We start from the raw sequence: 17046 nt of genomic DNA, 5'->3' as shown, positions 1-17046 counted from the left end.
TATATGTTTCGATTTTTAGTATATGAATTATTGACACCCGTTAAAAAACATCTCATTCGAAAAGACACATTTTAAGAATTTTTAAATTATTTACATTACCAGAGAGAATATTCTCCTTTTCCAATACCAATCAAAATGAACTTTTACTTACCAGAATCGTACTCTGATGGATAACTTTTCATTGACAGAGATTCGCTGGCCAAACTCGACGGTCCACCTGCCTCAACGGTCATCATACAAATATTTTCCATTCTGTATTGCAACATTTCTTCTTCGCAATCATCTGCAAAATATTACAAACGAATCCCGCCATATAATATCATAAGGAAGTGCAAAACGAGCCTACCGCAACCACGTAGCATTAAGCACCGGAACAAATTAAATATTGCTGCGACAGCATAGAAGTAGCTTTCCCATGTTCCACATTACAAACAAATAAAAATAAGCAAGGACACTACTTGTGAACGATTTCAAAAGAAAATATAAAGTTTAATTTATTACTTTTTGAATATTTACAAAACTTGACATGTACATAAAACTATCTACGCTCACTCTCATACACGGAACCAAATATTTTGAATACCTCTAGCAGGTGTTGCTTCGAGCGATGATCAAGGTAGGATTTAATTTTGTTTACCAGCTCCTGTGGCAAACCCAGAAGAGAAGGATTTACAATGGGTACAAATTTTAAAAATATCAAATTGCGAAATGGCACAAACAGTTCATTTTTTAACTTTAACGAAAGACCCTGAAGATATTGGTAAGAGATTGGTAATCGAGTAGAATTCACCGATGGTACGTGAAAGCTGATGGGTATAACGGTGGAAAAGCTAGCTCCAGTCGCTTTGCCGACACTTGGCAACAGATTGGCAATCAACATGTCCCCACTGCAAAAGGCCACAAGCGAGCAACTGAGATTTTCGCGCGTAGATGCTTCATGGACTAGCTCCATCTCTAGCTGGTAAGGGCCAGCCCGGCGCCGCAACCAGTCCATCGGTAGCTGAGTAGCGAAATGTTTTACAAGCCGTTGATCGAATGATCGATAGCAGTGGTGTTTCTCTGACCGATAAACTGCCGGCATTGGAGATCCCTTCGGAGTAAACCCCGTTTCGAGGGCAACCACGTAGATAAGTACTATCATCAGATCGGAACGGCTTATCTCCGTGACGTCCTTCCCGCAGTGAGTGAAAAAGTAGCGTAGTGTAAGCTCCAGCGATGGTGCTAGCAACACCCTATTACTGTCCTCTACGACAAGCGGACGCAAGTTCCATTCCGTTTTAGGTGTGACCAGAATGGGCTGATATCCTACAATGAAAGCGACATAGACATTACCTCAACACCCGTGGGACGAACAAACGCTACCATTTCGATAAGAGCCCCGTGCACCGATGGTTAGTGAAATGAAAGTTGCAGTTTTTTTGTTTTAAAAAGCGTAGACGAATTGCGTCTCTTCTTCTAATTACAACCGACACCAAAAATGCTAGAAGCTTACCTTCAGTTTCTTCGGCGACAGTTTCCAGCGGCGATCTGCTTCTTTGAAGATCGTCATTAGTCTTTTGCAGGGTTCCGGAATGATCGTCGCTAATGGACTCCATCGTAACTATGCGTCAGCAATTAGGAATTTTATCAAACCAAAGTTTTTAGCCGATACGCTTCCAGTCGGAATCAAGCATAAGAACATTCAATATACACTCTACAGACGTACAGTAGAATTATTTAACACTGTTCACAGTCACTATCCAGAATCAGTACAAAAGTATTTCGTACTTGATTTCCTACTGTATTCGGTCTACACAAATTCTAAGAATTTGAATATAAATACAGCATCCTATCAACAAATTCGGCTTTTCACATTTAAGCTTTGACAGCAGCCGTGACGGCCCATATTGCCGTGAATGTCAAAACAAATTCCTCGAACAAGCGTATGTCTAGGCCATAGAATGATTGTTTATTTCGACGGATACTAGTAAAGGAAATTTGTTGATCGTTACTTATGGAATTCTACTCCTTACTCCAAGTACACGGATCAACTTTAAAAAATGGAACATTCCACAAATAGAATTCATCGGTAGTTTGTCTTTTTGTAAGCACAATAAGTATTGAAACGTTATTGAAACAAGAATTTTTCAGAAATCGTTCAAGTCAAAAACAACTTGCAAAAATGATCAGCATTATCGAAAGCGAACCAGACTTCCAGACCAGATCCAAGTTCAAAGGCAACCAATCCTCGTTTTGGAGAAAATTAGCAAGAGAGCTGAATGCGCTTGGACCACCATCCAGAGATCCAACGGCATGGAAAAAGGTAATGTAACCCGGATGGGATTATTAGAAGGAGATGAATCTAATAGTATATGGCATTTGATTTTAAGGCATGGATTGATTATAAATTTGGAGCGAGAAAACGGCTGGCTCAGCGCGAAAAACAAATTGCATCAGGTGCAGTACCGAGGCCACTCACATCCTTAGAAAGGAAACTTTCGCATCTATTAGATATAGATATCATGAAAATTACCACACTAGAAGAAAATCAGTCTTATGTGGATAGTAAGGCCAGTAGAAACGTTAACGGCGTAACTGAAATCAAAGAACATGACAATACTTATTACACAGCATCAAAAGATTCGTTCTATAAATACAATTTAAACACCCCTTCTGATACACATGGCGATGAATCATGGTTGCTTAAAGCTGCAGAAGTGCGCCAGAAAAGATTGGCACGTTTGCCACATTTAAGCTTAGTTAAACAAGGCATATGCAAAGATGTCGTATCATACGGTGCCGATTCGCTTGCCAATGAGTCTGTGCAAGACCAATTGCACGATTCTTCGCAAGCTGAAATAGGCAAAGAAAGCGACCCATTATGCTCGGATCCGGAAACACCAGAATTCACCGCGGCTTTCGTAGATGGGAAAAGAAGCAAGGCAGATTATTTTGAAAAAGTACTAGATGTCAACCGATCGCTCGTTGCCGCTACAAATATGTCATTAAATTTACAAAACGAATTGATCACCGAGCTCCGCGGGATGAAACAATCAAATGAACAAATAATTGCTTCATGTGCGGAAGTCAATGCGAATTTAAAAAGTATGACCGCAACCCTGCAAGAGTTGGTGGCTGTGCTCAAAAGCAAGTAAATTAACAAGCAGACGTATTCAGAGAATTTCTGGTACATTGTATTCGATGCACATGTTGTGCAATGCACAACACACATTTATGATTGTTGCGCATTCTTGAGGTGTAAATGGTAACGGTCGTGATCCCAGTATGCACCGAAAACGATTCTTTAAAAGGTTGAAACAATCTTCGGCACCGTACAGTGCCTTCGCGTGTTTAAAATTAAATTTGGCGTTAGAAGAATTCGGTACTGCATCACTGATCGGCTTGACTAGCCATGGTTTGGGGGAGTAAAACGAACCAGCTGAGACAAAAAGACCAAATCAATGCGACGGTACACAAACAGGTATCGGCATACACCTGCCTAAAATCTTGTAGTTTCGATACTTTCGAAAGAATTGATCCACATCAGAAGCATCCCATATATAGCCATCATGAAATGCTCCACTAAACCTTGCAATAACGTATCGTATTCGTTTCGTATGGTCACTGATCTTAAACAGATAAGTAATATAGCTGTTTAGCAAAATACACAAATTTTATAAAAAAGCCTTGCAGCAAGCTTACCATTAACACGTTGAGGGTATACGCGTTATCCTTGTAAAAGAAAAGGTGCTTATCGTGCTGTGGAACTGAAATTTTAACGTGCGTTTCAGCTGCACACAATATCACTCCATCCATCTCGAAGTTATCGGTAAAATATTTACTCGCCTTGATTGGTTCTTGATTTCCCATGAGCAATGTAATGAACTTAGCACAAAACGTGTCCTGTATAGTACGAATCGTTGACAGAAAGATATCCACAAATATAGTACGTATTTTTGTAGCATAGCCTCTCGGATTGCTGTTTTCGTCGTAGCAACCAAAAGCCAAATATCGCAAAGTATCAGTCAATTTCTCGTAAGCCGTTAACTCTTTGTGGTGCGGTACAAAATTGCCCCTTTATCGGCCGCTTTCCAGAAGGAATTTTGCAAAATCAATATGATGAGATCACGTGCGTCGACCATTCTCGGTGCAGATGCACTGAGCTCACTAGTCCTAATATTTATTTCGGGTGTTGCCTGAACATGATCCTGTTCGATAGTCCGGCTGGTACCAGGAGCAAGAAGCTCAGCTGGTACCAGGAGCAAGAAGCTCAGTTGGTACCAGGAGCCAGAACCTCAGCTGGTACCAAGAGCCAGAGGCTGATCACCACGTGCGTTCCTGTGTTTGTAAACAGGATAACGGGATGATCGATGCCATAGGAGACAGGAGACGGATAATCATGCGCCGAAACGAGCGACGATATGGATTGATACTGCTGGAGAAAGAGATCGATAGTTTTGCAAATGCGTGGGAGCGAGATCACTAATTACCTAATATTTGCGACTGGTGTAGTCCGAGTGCGTGCAACCTCTTTTTCGCATGATCTCCACTCACTAACTCGTTGTTGTGCGGTACAAAATTGCCCCTTTTTCGGCCGCTTTCCAGAAGGAATTTTGCAAAATCAATATGATGAGATCACGTGCGCCGACCATTCTCGGTGCAGATGCACTGAGCTCACTAGTCCTAATATTTATTTCGGGTGTTGCCTAAACATGATCCTGTTCGATAGCCCGGCTGGTACCAGGAGCAAGAAGCTCAGCTGGTACCAAGAGCAAGAAGCCCAGCTGGTACCAGGAGCAAGAAGCTCAGCTGGTACCAAGAGCCAGAGGCTGATCACCACGTGCGTTCCTGTGTTTGTAAACAGGATAACGGGATGATCGATGCCATAGGAGACAGGAGACGGATAATCATGCGCCGAAACGAGCGACGATATGGATTGATACTGCTGGAGAAAGAGATCGATAGTTTTGCAAATGCGTGGGAGCGAGATCACTAATTACCTAATATTTGCGACTGGTGTAGTCCGAGTGCGTGCAACCTCTTTTTCGCATGATCTCCACTCACTAACTCGTTGTTGTGCGGTGCAAAATTGCCCCTTTTTCGGCCGCTTTCCAGAAGGAATTTTGCAAAATCAATATGATGAGATCACGTGCGTCGACCATTCTCGGTGCAGATGCACTGAGCACACTAGTGCTAATATTTATTTCGGGTGTTGCCTAAACATGATCCTGTTCGATAGTCCAGCTGGTACCAGGAGCAAGAAGCTCAGCTGGTACCAGGAGCAAGAAGCTCAGCTGGTACCAGGAGCAAGAAGCTCAGCTGGTACCAGGAGCCAGAAGCTGATCACCACGTGCGTTCTTCTGTTTGTAAACAGGATAACGGGATGATCGATGCCATAGGAGACAAGCGACAGATAATCATGCGCCGAAACGAGCGACGATATGGATTGATAACGCTGAAGAAAGATAGTTTTGCAAATGCGTGGGAGCGAGATCACCAATTACGTTATATTTGCGACTGGTAGTCCGAGTGTTAAACCCATGGACGAGGTGATGTGAGACACCGTAGATTCATATAAAAATGTGAACAATTCACGCGAGATGTGATAACTTTCAAGGAATCTGCATGTATACCATTTCAACAAAGTGATCAGAAAATTTTTGCGTTAGTTTGCTTGAAACAAATACATACTGTTCATTTGGAATATCCTGTGGAATCGAGACGGGTACTGAATATTCTTCGGTTTCCGAGTTGCCTGAATCAGAATCCAGCAACAAATGCAGGCCTGATATCATTTAATCGTTATATCTTCCCGAATTTATCTCTTTTTATGTGCACTACAATCACTCTTCCATTAAAAATAACATGTTATGTTGAACCTTATCGCAATACGCGGGAAAACATTTCATTCATTCATATTTAAAACAAAGTGTTTTGACAACCTTCACCAAGCTACATAGTGGGCCTTTTATTTAAATGCCAAAAGCGTCAAACCTGCAATATGTACAGTAAATCTACATGTATCACATATGGCAACGTGCTGGTTCGTAGGTGAAATCGTGCATTACAGCTGTTTGAGCTATGAAGCCATTGAAAAGCCAACAATACACGATATAATTAAAAATATGCCAATTTAATGAATACTTTATTAACATGTAAGCAATCGAGAACGTTCCTAAAATCTCCTCTACGTCTATAGACATACTTGAATCTAGTCTGATGTGAATAAATATTAAAATACTCTACCTTGGATTTCAAACTTCACCGAACCCGTAAATCACAACTACAGGTATTCTACAACTCTTCCACGTTATAAACGAATCCGGTATACAACACCTTCCTGGTTGACAAGGGATCAGAATGTGATGTTGCGATATTCAAGCTAAAAACTCGATACGTTTTCGGTGTCTACATTTAAACCATGTACAATTACTCGCTATCTGTAAGAATTGATGTATATTTATATCATATATATATTCTACTTTACGTTCATGGATTTCATATTGGTAGGATGGGTTTGATTTGCTTTCCAATGCAATTTTAAATTTTTAATATTACGCGTGTAATCTCCGAAACAAATTCCCGGGGCCGTTCGAACAAATCAAGGATACGGCACAGCGCGGAACAGATAGCACAAGGATTTGCCAGCATATGTACCCAAAAATAATGCTCGGTTAAGAGCTGCACAGAAGAAAACTAAATCAAAACTAGAGATGCACGGTCCACGCAAACTGCGCGATCGTGAAACCATGCAAAACGATTGGATTTTATGGAGTTTCGTTCGGTAGCATCCTTCTCCCATACTCTATGCGCAACAGCGCCTTTTTCAGAGTGAAGACAGCAGCACTAACGGAATATTATCGTTATCAGTAAAAACCTTGAACCTATCGCAGGATATTTTATCAACAAGTAGGAAAGTTTAGGATGTACATAATCGATCGTATACTTTCTCGAGCTGGAAAGTAGAATACGCTTTACTTTCTAGATTTCTTGCTCTTATGGTGATGACCGCTCTCCCGACTATCATCTCGAGAGCGCTTGTGGTTGCTGCTGTGCCGATCGTGCTTGCCGCTGCTGCCCCCGCTGCGATGTTTGTCGTTATGTTTATCCTTGTGATTTTTGTCTCGACTACTGCCGTGTTTAGAGGAGCTAAGGGAAAAAATAAAAAGTGAACGATAGAAATGAAAACATTTAGTAAATTTTGCAATATATGTACACGCGCAATGTTATGTCATTAAACAGCCTAGCAAACGTTTAAGTTCTATTCAAGCGTCGTGAAAAATGTGTTCTCTCGAACTTGAGGAGCATGTAAGCAATCTTTAATAATATTACTCGAATGACCTGCGATGATGTTCGTGTCGTTTCTTCGGCGAGGCTACACCTCGATCTCGTCTGCAATCATCGCCACCATACCACCATGATGAAGGAAAATGAACGATCCGAAACAAATGGTGGAAAGCATGCGAAGGCGAAAGCAGTTGTTATCGGTGAGAAAATGCATTAAGTGAGGCGTATGTATTTAAAGTGCACTATGCCGCAGCAGTTGGAGCTAATACGGAACATGTATATGTGCTGCCAAAACCATAAGCCTTGGCAGACAGATTTTCGAAACACGACGCCACTTACCTGTGATGGGATCGTTTTTTGGACGCGTTGCGATCATCGTAATCATTGTTTTCTCGATTACGATCCTCTTCCGCCGCTTCTCGCTCCAAATCTGACCAATCCTTTCCTGATTCTTCATCCGAACCGAGATCTATGGAAGAGAATGAGTAATAGAGCTGAGTCATATGGGCTATCGTATAGCTCATAGTCGTTCCACAAGTACGGGACAGCGACTAAGAGCCAGTTATCTTTCAACATCATCTTGATATGAACATTATCTTAGACATTTTTGTGGAATTTTGGACTTATAAATGTATTGTACAACTTAATATTCTTTGATCGATGTGATTATTTTGAATAGAGAGGTTTGCTTGATTGAATGGAGGATTGTCGTAGATCGTAAAACCATCAATGAGATTTTGCTAATATGACATGATTTTGAAATAATTTGTTGAGGATGGTCCGCGAAGATTCCACATTGGAATCTTGGATCCTCTATAAAAGCAGGTTGAAGCCTTTTGATGGTAGCAATGTGTCATGATTTTAGAGGAAGCATGAGAATGTAGCCAAGCTGGCTCAAAGTCTCTTTAAAAATACAAAAAAAAAATGTGTCATGAGGTTAGTTGATCGGACCATCACATGACATGACGATTTTGGCCACCAGTTTGCTTAGTATATATCTCAAAGAAGCTCATTACATCATATTTTAACATGCCTAATAAACATGGCCGAGATCCCAGTTGAATGGAGCATTTTGTAGATTGACAGATCTAGATTGATTTTTTTTTAAATAGATCAGTTTCAAAGATTTGTTTGGTAATTGAATTGGAATTTTGAAAATGCTGCTGGTTAACCAGTTAGGTGAAGGTTGAAACCCTTTTTTGATTGTAGCAAAAAGTCTTGAGAGTTTAACGTACTGGCATATGACATTAGTCATGGTCATGATAAACAAGCCTGGTAAAGTTGACCGAGGTTACAAAGGAGCACATCGTCACAGAACATTTTACCCTAACTATACAGCTTTGCAATCGATGAACAAATGGAAGAACTGGCACTGTAGTTCCGCCAACTTGTCGCTAAAAATCACTTTTAATACGTACCTTCTTCGCTTCCACTATCATCGTCTTCCGATGCCTCAGAGTAATCCTCTGAATCCGATTCTTCCTCGTCATCATCATCGGTCGGTTCATACGCGTCATCTTCCTCGTCCTCCGTTTCACTGTTTGCTTCGGCCTCGCCTTCCGATTCTGGATCCAGGAATGTCCAGCCACCACTGTCGAAGAATCCCTCCGGATCGTCTGTGATAGTTTTCATGATCTTCGCCCAGTTCAACGACTGTATGCCTTCAGAGTAACGAATATCGCACGAGCTGTTGTGGTAAGAGAGGATTCGTATAATGAAATGAAATATAGCTCATATTATTCTCTTTTCAAACGCTTCAACTTACTTCAACCATTCCTTGACGTGGTCCAACAAATTCATCGGTATAGCGTTAACCATCGCGATCTTTTGCTGATAATTTTTAAACACAAAAATCATATCGAAATTTCGCAAATGAAACTGGACACGCTCGAAGTGCACCAACTCCACGTCCTCCAGCGTGATGACGAACGGAGGCCACTCGGTGAGGTTCACCAAGCTACCGGACGTCGGTTGCAGTAATACTGTGCTGCGGAACGGTGCCCCCGGGAAGCCCAGCTCCCGGAATGGCGTATCGAACTCGATCTGTTGTTTCGTCATCATTTCCACCTTCTCGCAGAAGCTCTTGAAGGCTGTCTTTAATTTGTGTCGCAGCTCTCGCTCCGCTTGCTCGGCCGCCAGATCGTCCCGGTCGTGCATGTGCTGGTGCTTACCGAGATCGGTTGTAATTTCTCCCACCTCGGTGTAGAACTGTACGTCCAGGTGCTTCTTTTTGCCGAACATGATGGCGTGCTTCAGGTGGAAGTGCAGCAGAATGATCATTTCACCGTCGCACGGTTGAAAGAACGCACTCTTGATGTTGTTGTACAGAATGTCCACCTTGTCGCCACGAACGGACGTGTAACGGAAGCCGTTCACGTGCGCCTCGAGCGATCCAGTCATGCGCTTGCTGACGATGTTGGGCCGTATGTAGAGATCCTTCAGCTTGGGGTTGCCCTTGTTCTGGGACATTACCAGCGTATCCTGCTTGACCAGATCTTCCTTTTCGCGTTCTTCTGCCTCGCGTGTTTTGAATCGCTTCTGGACCTCTTTAATTAGCCGGAACGCCGTGTTGAGATTAGACGAAGGGGCCGCAATCTCGCCCGGTTCCTTCGTGTTTGTTGAGCGATAGGTACTACGAGAACCAACCAATTAAAAAAATGTAAAAATTCAAATTAACGTTCTCCTACAATTTGACTGTGGGATTATAACACTTACACCTCCTTTACAAATGTCGCATCCGGGTTGGGATACATGCCGGACTCATTTCGACCCATCGTTGCACCCGGATGGAAGAAATTGATTCGCAAGTACGTGTAATCACCCTCTACGGACTGGGAAATGTTCTTGATGGTCGAGATGTGGAACGGTACCGGAACACCGAAGATGGGCATTATGACCGTTTCGTATTTTCGATCTAGCAAAGAGATTACAAAGATGAGCGTTAGATATGAATGAAATGTTAAGTAATATAATTCAGCACCTTCCTTAAAAGGTTTATCGTTACTTACCAACATACAGCTTCAGCTCTTTCACTTCCGGTTCGCGGGGCATCTGATTAACGCTTTTGTACGACACTGTCGATTTGCGTACTTTTTCCGCCTCTTTTCCACCCGCCTGTTTCGCTAACCGCTCCTTTGCTTTCTCATTCAATGCCACGGCTAGCTCCTTCTGGTGCTGCTTTCGCTTTTCTTCTGAGCTCTGTTCGTTTCGCAGTTTGCTCTCCAGCACCGTCGTGCGCTTGCCACTGCGACCCAAAATTTCCGGCGCCTGCTCGGTGTCCTTTTCCTCCTCTTCTTCATCATCTTCGTCGTCGTCCTTCAGGAAGATGCCGATATTTTTAATCTTTTTCTTCGACTGGGTCAGTACAGTCGCCTGCGACTCCTCCGTAACCAACACCGTATCGCCGACGAACAGCGCGTACATCTTCGATTCTTTGTCCGACGCCTCAGAATTTTCCAGCCCCGCCAGACCGACGTTCAAGCTGAACACCATGCCCTTCTTAAGCACGGCAACGCTCTTCGGTCCGATCGTCATGGAGTTCTCGCGGAACTCGAGTCCCGTCGCGAAGCCAAACGTTTTCGTCAGCTTGTCGACCAGCTTCGGTTCCTCCTTTTTGGCGTACTCAAGCCCTACATCGTACACGTCTGAGAGTCGTTTGCCTGGGACGAGATTTTTCAGCAATTCCTCCTCGAGGTTGAGCAAAAAATTGTAGTGCTTCTGAATGGTGGCCGTCGGATTGACCAGCAACGTGCGGACGATATTCGAACAGTAGGATTTGTACCGTGCGCCAAGAGCGCATATAATGGAGCCAAAGTGCAAATAGTTTTTGTCACTGAACGCACTAAACTTTAGACTGTAGTTTCCACCGGATTGGATGATGGCCGGATAGCACATGTCGAGTTGGTTGGTATCCACGCCGGTGACGTACTTCTTATCCGTAAGGGCCGATTCCACGCCTTCCGCCAGTTTAACATGCTTTACTTTCTGCAACAACAAACGAATAGCAAAAACTAAATAAGCTATGTCCCCATTAACGCTGCTACACTACGCTGTTTCTACCTTATCCGCATCGATGATCTCCATGATGTGATCCTTCAGATACTTGTTGAAAACATCAATCGTCACGAGACAAGCTTTTTTTATCGTCACTAGCTCCGGGTCTTCCTTTGGGCACATAATGTAGCCTAGCGGCACACTGATGTCAACGTTGGCCATATGCTTGTCCTTCAGGAACGCCCGCCAGTTCTCGCAGAATTCACCAGGAAAGTTATCCTTCGTGAACACGCCTACCGTCTTCCCAGCCTTCGAGGCCTTCATCGCTTCGTGTAGCTTCTCGTAGTTTGCTTTATCTTTGTCATTCTGCGAAAAAAAAAGAAACGGAAAATGGAATTAGGAATCGGTGAGCCTAGTATCACGGTAACAGCCAACAGATGCACCTTGTCGCGAATGAGCAGCCGAATTGGTGGCAATCCATCGTCTGAATCCTTTTCGATCTGCTTCAGAAACTCGATTTTTTTCTTGCTCGTAAGAAAAAGGATAGCGTTGTCGCAGAACAAACTGATCGTGTCGGTCAGCTCGTACCCGAACAGCCAGGTTTGAAGAGATGTTGATTTGCTGTAGAACGTTTCCTCGTCCACACCAACCGCCGTAAGGATGCAGTCCACCTTTGACAGTGAGTCATCGTGACTGAATTCCGGATCCTATCGAAAGAAACAATTCTCGTTAAATGAAACATGTCCCGAATGGGCGCGCAAATGACGCGCCGGCGACGCGAAGTCCTACCTTCCAGTTTGCATAGAGCCGCTTCATCCGCCGGAAGAAGCAGTCTTTATCCAGCGCGATGTTTGACATTTTCGTGCGATTATTTTCCGCTAAACGATTTCACGAAACACACTGCGCACAGAATGTAACTAAACTTTCCCCAGATCAGAGCGTACTTTACGGTAATTTCAGCAGCTACTGTTCTCAACGCGTGCGGGTAAGCTCCACAAATCGCTCCAACCGACCGCTGTCAAGATGATACGATCGTAGGTAGCGTTGACACGAGCAGCCCCCACCAATGTCCCATACACAAAACACGTTAACTTTCACTGGACACAGGACACAACCGAATTTGCCACTGGATCTTTGCTTTTCGCATGCTTTTTGCGACTAAGTGCTCACGGATATTGCGAAGTGCGCTGCATGGCTTGCAAATAAATAACAATATGGCGACCGGCTATCTATCGCGCTCTCTCAACTGTACTGTCACGGTCGCTCCCGCACCTTTCCAGCGTGACGCGAACTGAAACTTCCTTCCTTTTCTACCGCTTTTGACCGAACGCGCGTTTACAAGCACGCCGGCGAGTAGGAAAACAGCCGCTCTTTTTTAACAGCGCACCTGTCAATAATTGTTGACATTCACAGTGAGTAAAGCGTAGGTATGCGACCAGACAACCAAGCTAACTACATAGTGTTTGCTGCGCAGATTCGAGCAATTCGAGCACAATTTCTCGTTTGTCAAATTGCGCCGGTAAATTAATAACTACTCCTGAAACATTCCTTTACCCTGCAGCATGTTTTAATTTTACTTATCGTCTATGCATCATTTTTGTGAAATAAAAAGACAAGCTATTACGGTGCATATATCGTAAATTCGGGAAGAATCAATACACTGAACTGAGAGAAGGCACACGTGCGCGTTCCGTTGAGAACAGGAACAGCACTCACGCGAATTCGCTATGAAGGAAAGAAAACCGAGGGAAAACTTTTGGCGGCATTTGACGTCGTCTTCGTTGGTGTTAGCGCTACTTTTATTATTCCGCCATTGGATTTTCCGCGAAGTGGACGTGGTTTTTCAGCAGTGTGCAAAAACTGAAAAGTGTAACAGAAAAAGTATAGCTCATCATTGGCTTTGTGTAACGTTGCGAACATTTTTCCTTGTTCTCTCACCTTTGCTAAAGCAACAATATAGTGACAAAATGGTTCTGGAAAAGGAAAATCTCACAGAAAACATTGAAATTATCATCAAGGTGAGTCATATTTCCGGTGCTTTATTAACCCGTAAATACTTATCGAAATAAGGAAACAATACTTCACCTAGCATATTCTTATTGGAAAACAACAAGGAAACATTGGAAACATCGCATGAGTGAAGCATACAAAGAACTACTTTTCAATTATTTATCTTACTTACGACCTTTTTATCACATTTATTATATGAAACGCATTATGAACACGTTTTAGACCTAAAAGAAATGGCATGTGTCGTTAAGTTATAATTTCATCATCGTGGGTGATTGCTAATGTATTTCGCCAACGAAGCATGCACGAGTAGAGCGCGTTTTTTCTGCTGCCAATTATATTTCCCTCCAAAATGCGCTTCAATTTTCTCTTTGAAACATGTCGTTTGAAAGAAGATAGATAAGCGGTGTCAGCAGTAGAGCAGCACGACGCTTACACAAGAAAATTCTTGTATGGGCGTCGCATGTTCCTTTTCTTGTACAAGTGCTATACGTAGCCATTTGCACGAGAGAGAAACAACTACTCTCTCTCTCTCTCTCTCTCTCTCTTATGCGTTTTTGAACGCATCTAGCGTGGATGCAAAAATAATCCCTGTTCTATTGTTGTTTAACTGCATTTCTCTAGAACTTTGTATGCCTTTTATTAATTTAAGAAACCATTCATAAATGCAGCTGGATCCTTCTTAACCTTTGTTTCAAAGTAGCAAATGAAAAAATTGGGCATCTTGCGGTGTTTACCTGAAAACAGCTGATTTTGTATACCTGTTCCCTGCATCATCATTTTCTAACGGACGTAGCTGGAATCTCCTTCAGGAAATCTACGCTTGATTTCGAACGGTGCCGTTGCGTGAGAAACGGCGGGAAGTCGCGAACTGTCAAACATGCGCAGTACGGCCGAGTTGCATTCGTGGTGAAATTAGAAACGTAAACAAAAGGGACTGAAAAAATGGTACAAGATCGTCAGCGTAGGGAAAGGGCTTCCAAGGAATGTCGTAGTCGAAAACGTACTCGAACAAAGCAAGATCGAGCTAATTTTGAGAGTGTCCTCGTATGTGTTCACGTGCTTCGATTGCAAGGCAAATATGAACTAAAAAGCGGCACTTATGTTGCTGCTCGAGCAGTAAAATGCAGTAAGAAAGTTTTTCGATATCTAAGTAAGCTTGCTCTAATACCCATTCGTTCAATTCCTCGTTATATCCCTAGCGTGTGCTTCATGCTTCAAACTCATGCTTGAAAATATTCGGCAGTATATTTTGATACGCTTTGCTTTCTCTTCCCATTTTCCCCACTACAGAAGACTGGCAAGGTGCTGACGGAAAGTGGTGCAAACGTAACTGCAGCAAAACCGCCAGCTAACGCAACCAAAATGGAAGAGGACAAGACGTCCGGTGACGCTGGAAGCGCTAATGACTCGAAGGAGTTGGCCACGAGCGAAGTATCGGAGGTGCACAAGTACGAATCGGCTCCATTCGATCCTTCGATCGAACCACTGTTGAAGGAAAATCCACGGAGGTTCGTGATCTTCCCTATCCAGTATCATGACATTTGGCAGATGTATAAGAAGGTAAGCGAATCGTTTCTTGGTTTGTTACGCAACCACTGTCGTTCGTGATCGTGCTCTTATTGGTTCTGTCTCTCACACCTATCAGGCTGAAGCATCCTTCTGGACCGTGGAAGAGGTGGATCTCTCGAAGGACATGAAGGATTGGGAATCGTTGAAGCCGAGCGAGCGTCACTTCATCTCGCACGTGCTCGCATTCTTTGCCGCTTCGGATGGCATCGTAAACGAGAACCTGGTGGAGCGGTTCAGCCAAGAGGTGCAGGTTACGGAAGCCCGCTGCTTCTACGGTTTCCAGGTCGCGATGGAAAACGTCCACAGTGAAATGTACTCACTGCTGATCGATACGTATATTCGCGATTCAAAGGAACGGTAAGCGTGCATAGCGCTGATGTATGGGGTGATTTGTTTTTATGACATTGTTATTCCTTTCGCGGGGTTACCTATAGTGAGTTCCTGTTTAACGCGATCGAGACGCTACCGTGCGTGAAAAAGAAGGCCGATTGGGCTCTGAACTGGATCTCAAGCAAGAAGGCCAACTTTGGTGAACGGGTTGTTGCCTTCGCTGCCGTAGAGGGTATCTTTTTCAGCGGTAGTTTTGCGGCCATTTTCTGGCTTAAGAAGCGCGGCTTGATGCCAGGACTCACGTTCTCGAACGAGCTGATCTCGCGCGACGAAGGACTGCACTGCGACTTTGCCTGTCTCATGTTCAAATACCTGGTGCAGAAGCCGTCCAAGGAACGCGTGACCGACATCATCCGTGATGCGGTCGTAATTGAGCAAGAATTTCTCACTAAAGCGCTACCCGTCGACATGCTTGGCATGAACTGCGAGCTGATGTCGCAATACATCGAGTTTGTGGCAGATCGCTTACTAGTAGAGCTGGGCTGCGAAAAGGTATGCGAAAAGGATCGCCGATCCGTGTGAAAAACAAAATCCTATCAATATGGTTTCTTTTATACGATTTCTCGTTTTCTTCGCAGATCTACAATACCAAAAATCCGTTCAGCTTCATGGACTTTATTTCGCTCGAAGGAAAAACGAACTTCTTCGAGAAGAAGGTTGGCGAGTATCAAAAGTGGGGCGTGATGGCCAATCGATTGGACAACGTGTTCACCCTCGATGCTGACTTCTGATCTGTTAGACAACCAGAGGCGCAGCACAGGCTTTACAGGAATACAGCGGCAATAGTGTGATTTAGTAGTGTTGAGGATTAGGAGCTCGGTGTCGGAAAATGCGTCTTTCATTCTTTCAATTTTTGCCCCACCTCCTCTTGACTATGTTTAGGGCATATTTGTATGGTTTTTAGATTACTTATCCTCTACTTCTATGCCATCGTGCAAGGGGAACTATTTTATCGTATTAATTTTAACAACTGTTTTTAACTCAAAATTAAATCCCCAGTAAAATCATAAAAAAAACTCCGGATTTCAAGCAACATTCTTAAACTATGATTCGTTGGAATTGTTCACGAATTCAGGATGCTATCCTGAGCATGAAATAAGGCGTATTTCTCCGCATTGCCAGTGGAGCATGTCAGTTTTAATAAGGTATCGTTTAATGTTAGTTAATTTAGGCTGACGCAGGGTGTGTTGACCCGCATCATGAGAGCGGCTATAGGATTATGACATATGAACACTAAAATGATAAAACCATCTCCTAACGCTAGAATACTGGAATGTATCACTATGCGCAATTAGTTTTGGTTAGTTCGATATCTTCTTATATTGTAACGTTAATTGTACTATATATATATATACACGGCGATGGGAATGGATATCCTTTTGATGAATCTGCGAATAAACGTGTTTGTATACTAAAGGTAAAAGATGGATGTATGTGCTGTGCTACTAGTACTCATCTAGATGTCGTAAGAAAACGCGAAAGAAGTCGTTTCCCCGAAACTATCGGCTCATGAACTATTATTACCTGTGTCGGAACGTCTACGTAACCGTGCATCTTGCTGGCATCTTCGCATGGGGACGCACTGTTCGCTAAAATACCACGTGTTTTGGATCCATTCATGAAAGATTTCCCACCCTTCTTTCTCTTGGAGAAACTTCGCTCTCCCGAGCGAACGAACTACACGCGTTTTGTGTCGACCGTGCGGGAAAAAGCAATTTCCTTTCGTTCTCTCGCACTTCCCTTTCGCCGGGCCACGAGTTTCCCGTGCTGAGAAGCGGCTAGGCGCATGATTTTCCCGATGCCATACCGTGCGCG

At 43.4% G+C, this 17046-nt stretch overlaps 5 protein-coding genes across 6 annotated transcripts; 2 read left to right on the top strand and 3 right to left on the bottom strand.

Annotated features, from left to right (window-relative positions):
* Positions 1-503: 503 nt before the first annotated feature.
* LOC128724967 (uncharacterized) lies at positions 504-1673 on the bottom strand. Its single transcript, XM_053818687.1, has 3 exons — positions 1652-1673; positions 1493-1600; positions 504-1305 (listed from the first exon to the last, which is right to left on the bottom strand). Exons 1-3 carry the CDS (start codon positions 1671-1673, stop codon positions 539-541), a joined length of 897 nt encoding a protein of 298 aa, XP_053674662.1. The 3' UTR covers positions 504-538.
* Positions 1674-2137: 464 nt separating this feature from the next.
* On the top strand, positions 2138-3134 carry LOC128724966 (uncharacterized). The gene is made up of 3 exons (XM_053818686.1): positions 2138-2302; positions 2370-2544; positions 2905-3134. Exons 1-3 carry the CDS (start codon positions 2162-2164, stop codon positions 3132-3134), a joined length of 546 nt encoding a protein of 181 aa, XP_053674661.1. The 5' UTR covers positions 2138-2161.
* An 18-nt stretch (positions 3135-3152) lies between these two features.
* On the bottom strand, positions 3153-5774 carry LOC128724965 (putative nuclease HARBI1). Its single transcript, XM_053818684.1, has 4 exons — positions 5671-5774; positions 3682-3958; positions 3473-3608; positions 3153-3418 (listed from the first exon to the last, which is right to left on the bottom strand). The coding sequence occupies exons 1-4, from the start codon at positions 5772-5774 to the stop codon at positions 3153-3155; spliced, it is 783 nt and encodes a 260-aa protein (XP_053674659.1).
* Positions 5775-5968: 194 nt separating this feature from the next.
* Positions 5969-12117, bottom strand: LOC128727307 (FACT complex subunit spt16). 2 transcript variants are annotated; one of them, XM_053821201.1, is made up of 10 exons: positions 12049-12117; positions 11703-11966; positions 11326-11625; positions 10275-11250; positions 9982-10180; positions 9032-9898; positions 8685-8953; positions 7606-7735; positions 7321-7371; positions 5969-7128 (listed from the first exon to the last, which is right to left on the bottom strand). In XM_053821201.1, exons 1-10 carry the CDS (start codon positions 12115-12117, stop codon positions 6954-6956), a joined length of 3300 nt encoding a protein of 1099 aa, XP_053677176.1. In that variant the 3' UTR covers positions 5969-6953. The 2 variants fall into 2 exon arrangements, with proteins under 2 accessions (XP_053677176.1, XP_053677177.1); XM_053821202.1 differs by lacking the exon at positions 7321-7371.
* A 1084-nt stretch (positions 12118-13201) lies between these two features.
* On the top strand, positions 13202-16648 carry LOC128723312 (ribonucleoside-diphosphate reductase subunit M2). The gene is made up of 5 exons (XM_053817039.1): positions 13202-13277; positions 14563-14832; positions 14918-15198; positions 15276-15723; positions 15810-16648. The coding sequence occupies exons 1-5, from the start codon at positions 13227-13229 to the stop codon at positions 15960-15962; spliced, it is 1203 nt and encodes a 400-aa protein (XP_053673014.1). The 5' UTR covers positions 13202-13226; the 3' UTR covers positions 15963-16648.
* Positions 16649-17046: the final 398 nt, after the last annotated feature.

This window comes from Anopheles nili, chromosome 3 (genome assembly GCF_943737925.1).
Source record: "Anopheles nili chromosome 3, idAnoNiliSN_F5_01, whole genome shotgun sequence".
In the NCBI taxonomy this organism is placed as follows: Eukaryota; Metazoa; Arthropoda; class Insecta; order Diptera; family Culicidae; genus Anopheles; species Anopheles nili.
Note: the sequence above shows the minus strand (reverse complement) of the source record. Positions and strands in the feature narration are given on the sequence as shown.

Bases quoted from the DNA above. Each gene is read 5' to 3' on its own strand.
- LOC128723312 (XM_053817039.1), top strand. From the start codon at position 13,227: ATGGTTCTGGAAAAGGAAAATCTCACAGAAAACATTGAAATTATCATC. The intron at 13,278-14,562 runs GTGAGTCATATT...TCCCCACTACAG, and splicing joins ACATTGAAATTATCATCAAG to AAGACTGGCAAGGTGCTGAC. The intron at 15,199-15,275 runs GTAAGCGTGCAT...GGTTACCTATAG, and splicing joins ATTCGCGATTCAAAGGAACG to TGAGTTCCTGTTTAACGCGA.
- LOC128724966 (XM_053818686.1), top strand. From the start codon at position 2,162: ATGATCAGCATTATCGAAAGCGAACCAGACTTCCAGACCAGATCCAAG. The intron at 2,303-2,369 runs GTAATGTAACCC...TTTGATTTTAAG, and splicing joins ATCCAACGGCATGGAAAAAG to GCATGGATTGATTATAAATT. The intron at 2,545-2,904 runs GTAAGGCCAGTA...CGGCTTTCGTAG, and splicing joins AAATCAGTCTTATGTGGATA to ATGGGAAAAGAAGCAAGGCA.
- LOC128724965 (XM_053818684.1), bottom strand. From the start codon at position 5,774: ATGATATCAGGCCTGCATTTGTTGCTGGATTCTGATTCAGGCAACTCG. The intron at 3,959-5,670 runs GTATGTATTTGT...CGACGAAAACAG, and splicing joins CAGGATATTCCAAATGAACA to CAATCCGAGAGGCTATGCTA. The intron at 3,419-3,472 runs GTATGCCGATAC...TTTTTGTCTCAG, and splicing joins CTACAAGATTTTAGGCAGGT to CTGGTTCGTTTTACTCCCCC.
- LOC128727307 (XM_053821201.1), bottom strand. From the start codon at position 12,117: ATGTCAAACATCGCGCTGGATAAAGACTGCTTCTTCCGGCGGATGAAG. The intron at 11,967-12,048 runs GTAGGACTTCGC...TTCTTTCGATAG, and splicing joins GGCTCTATGCAAACTGGAAG to GATCCGGAATTCAGTCACGA. The intron at 10,181-10,274 runs GTAAGTAACGAT...TCTCTTTGCTAG, and splicing joins AGAGCTGAAGCTGTATGTTG to ATCGAAAATACGAAACGGTC.
- LOC128724967 (XM_053818687.1), bottom strand. From the start codon at position 1,673: ATGCTTGATTCCGACTGGAAGC. The intron at 1,601-1,651 runs GTATCGGCTAAA...GCTGACGCATAG, and splicing joins GCTTGATTCCGACTGGAAGC to TTACGATGGAGTCCATTAGC. The intron at 1,306-1,492 runs GTAAGCTTCTAG...CTTTCATTGTAG, and splicing joins TGTCGCCGAAGAAACTGAAG to GATATCAGCCCATTCTGGTC.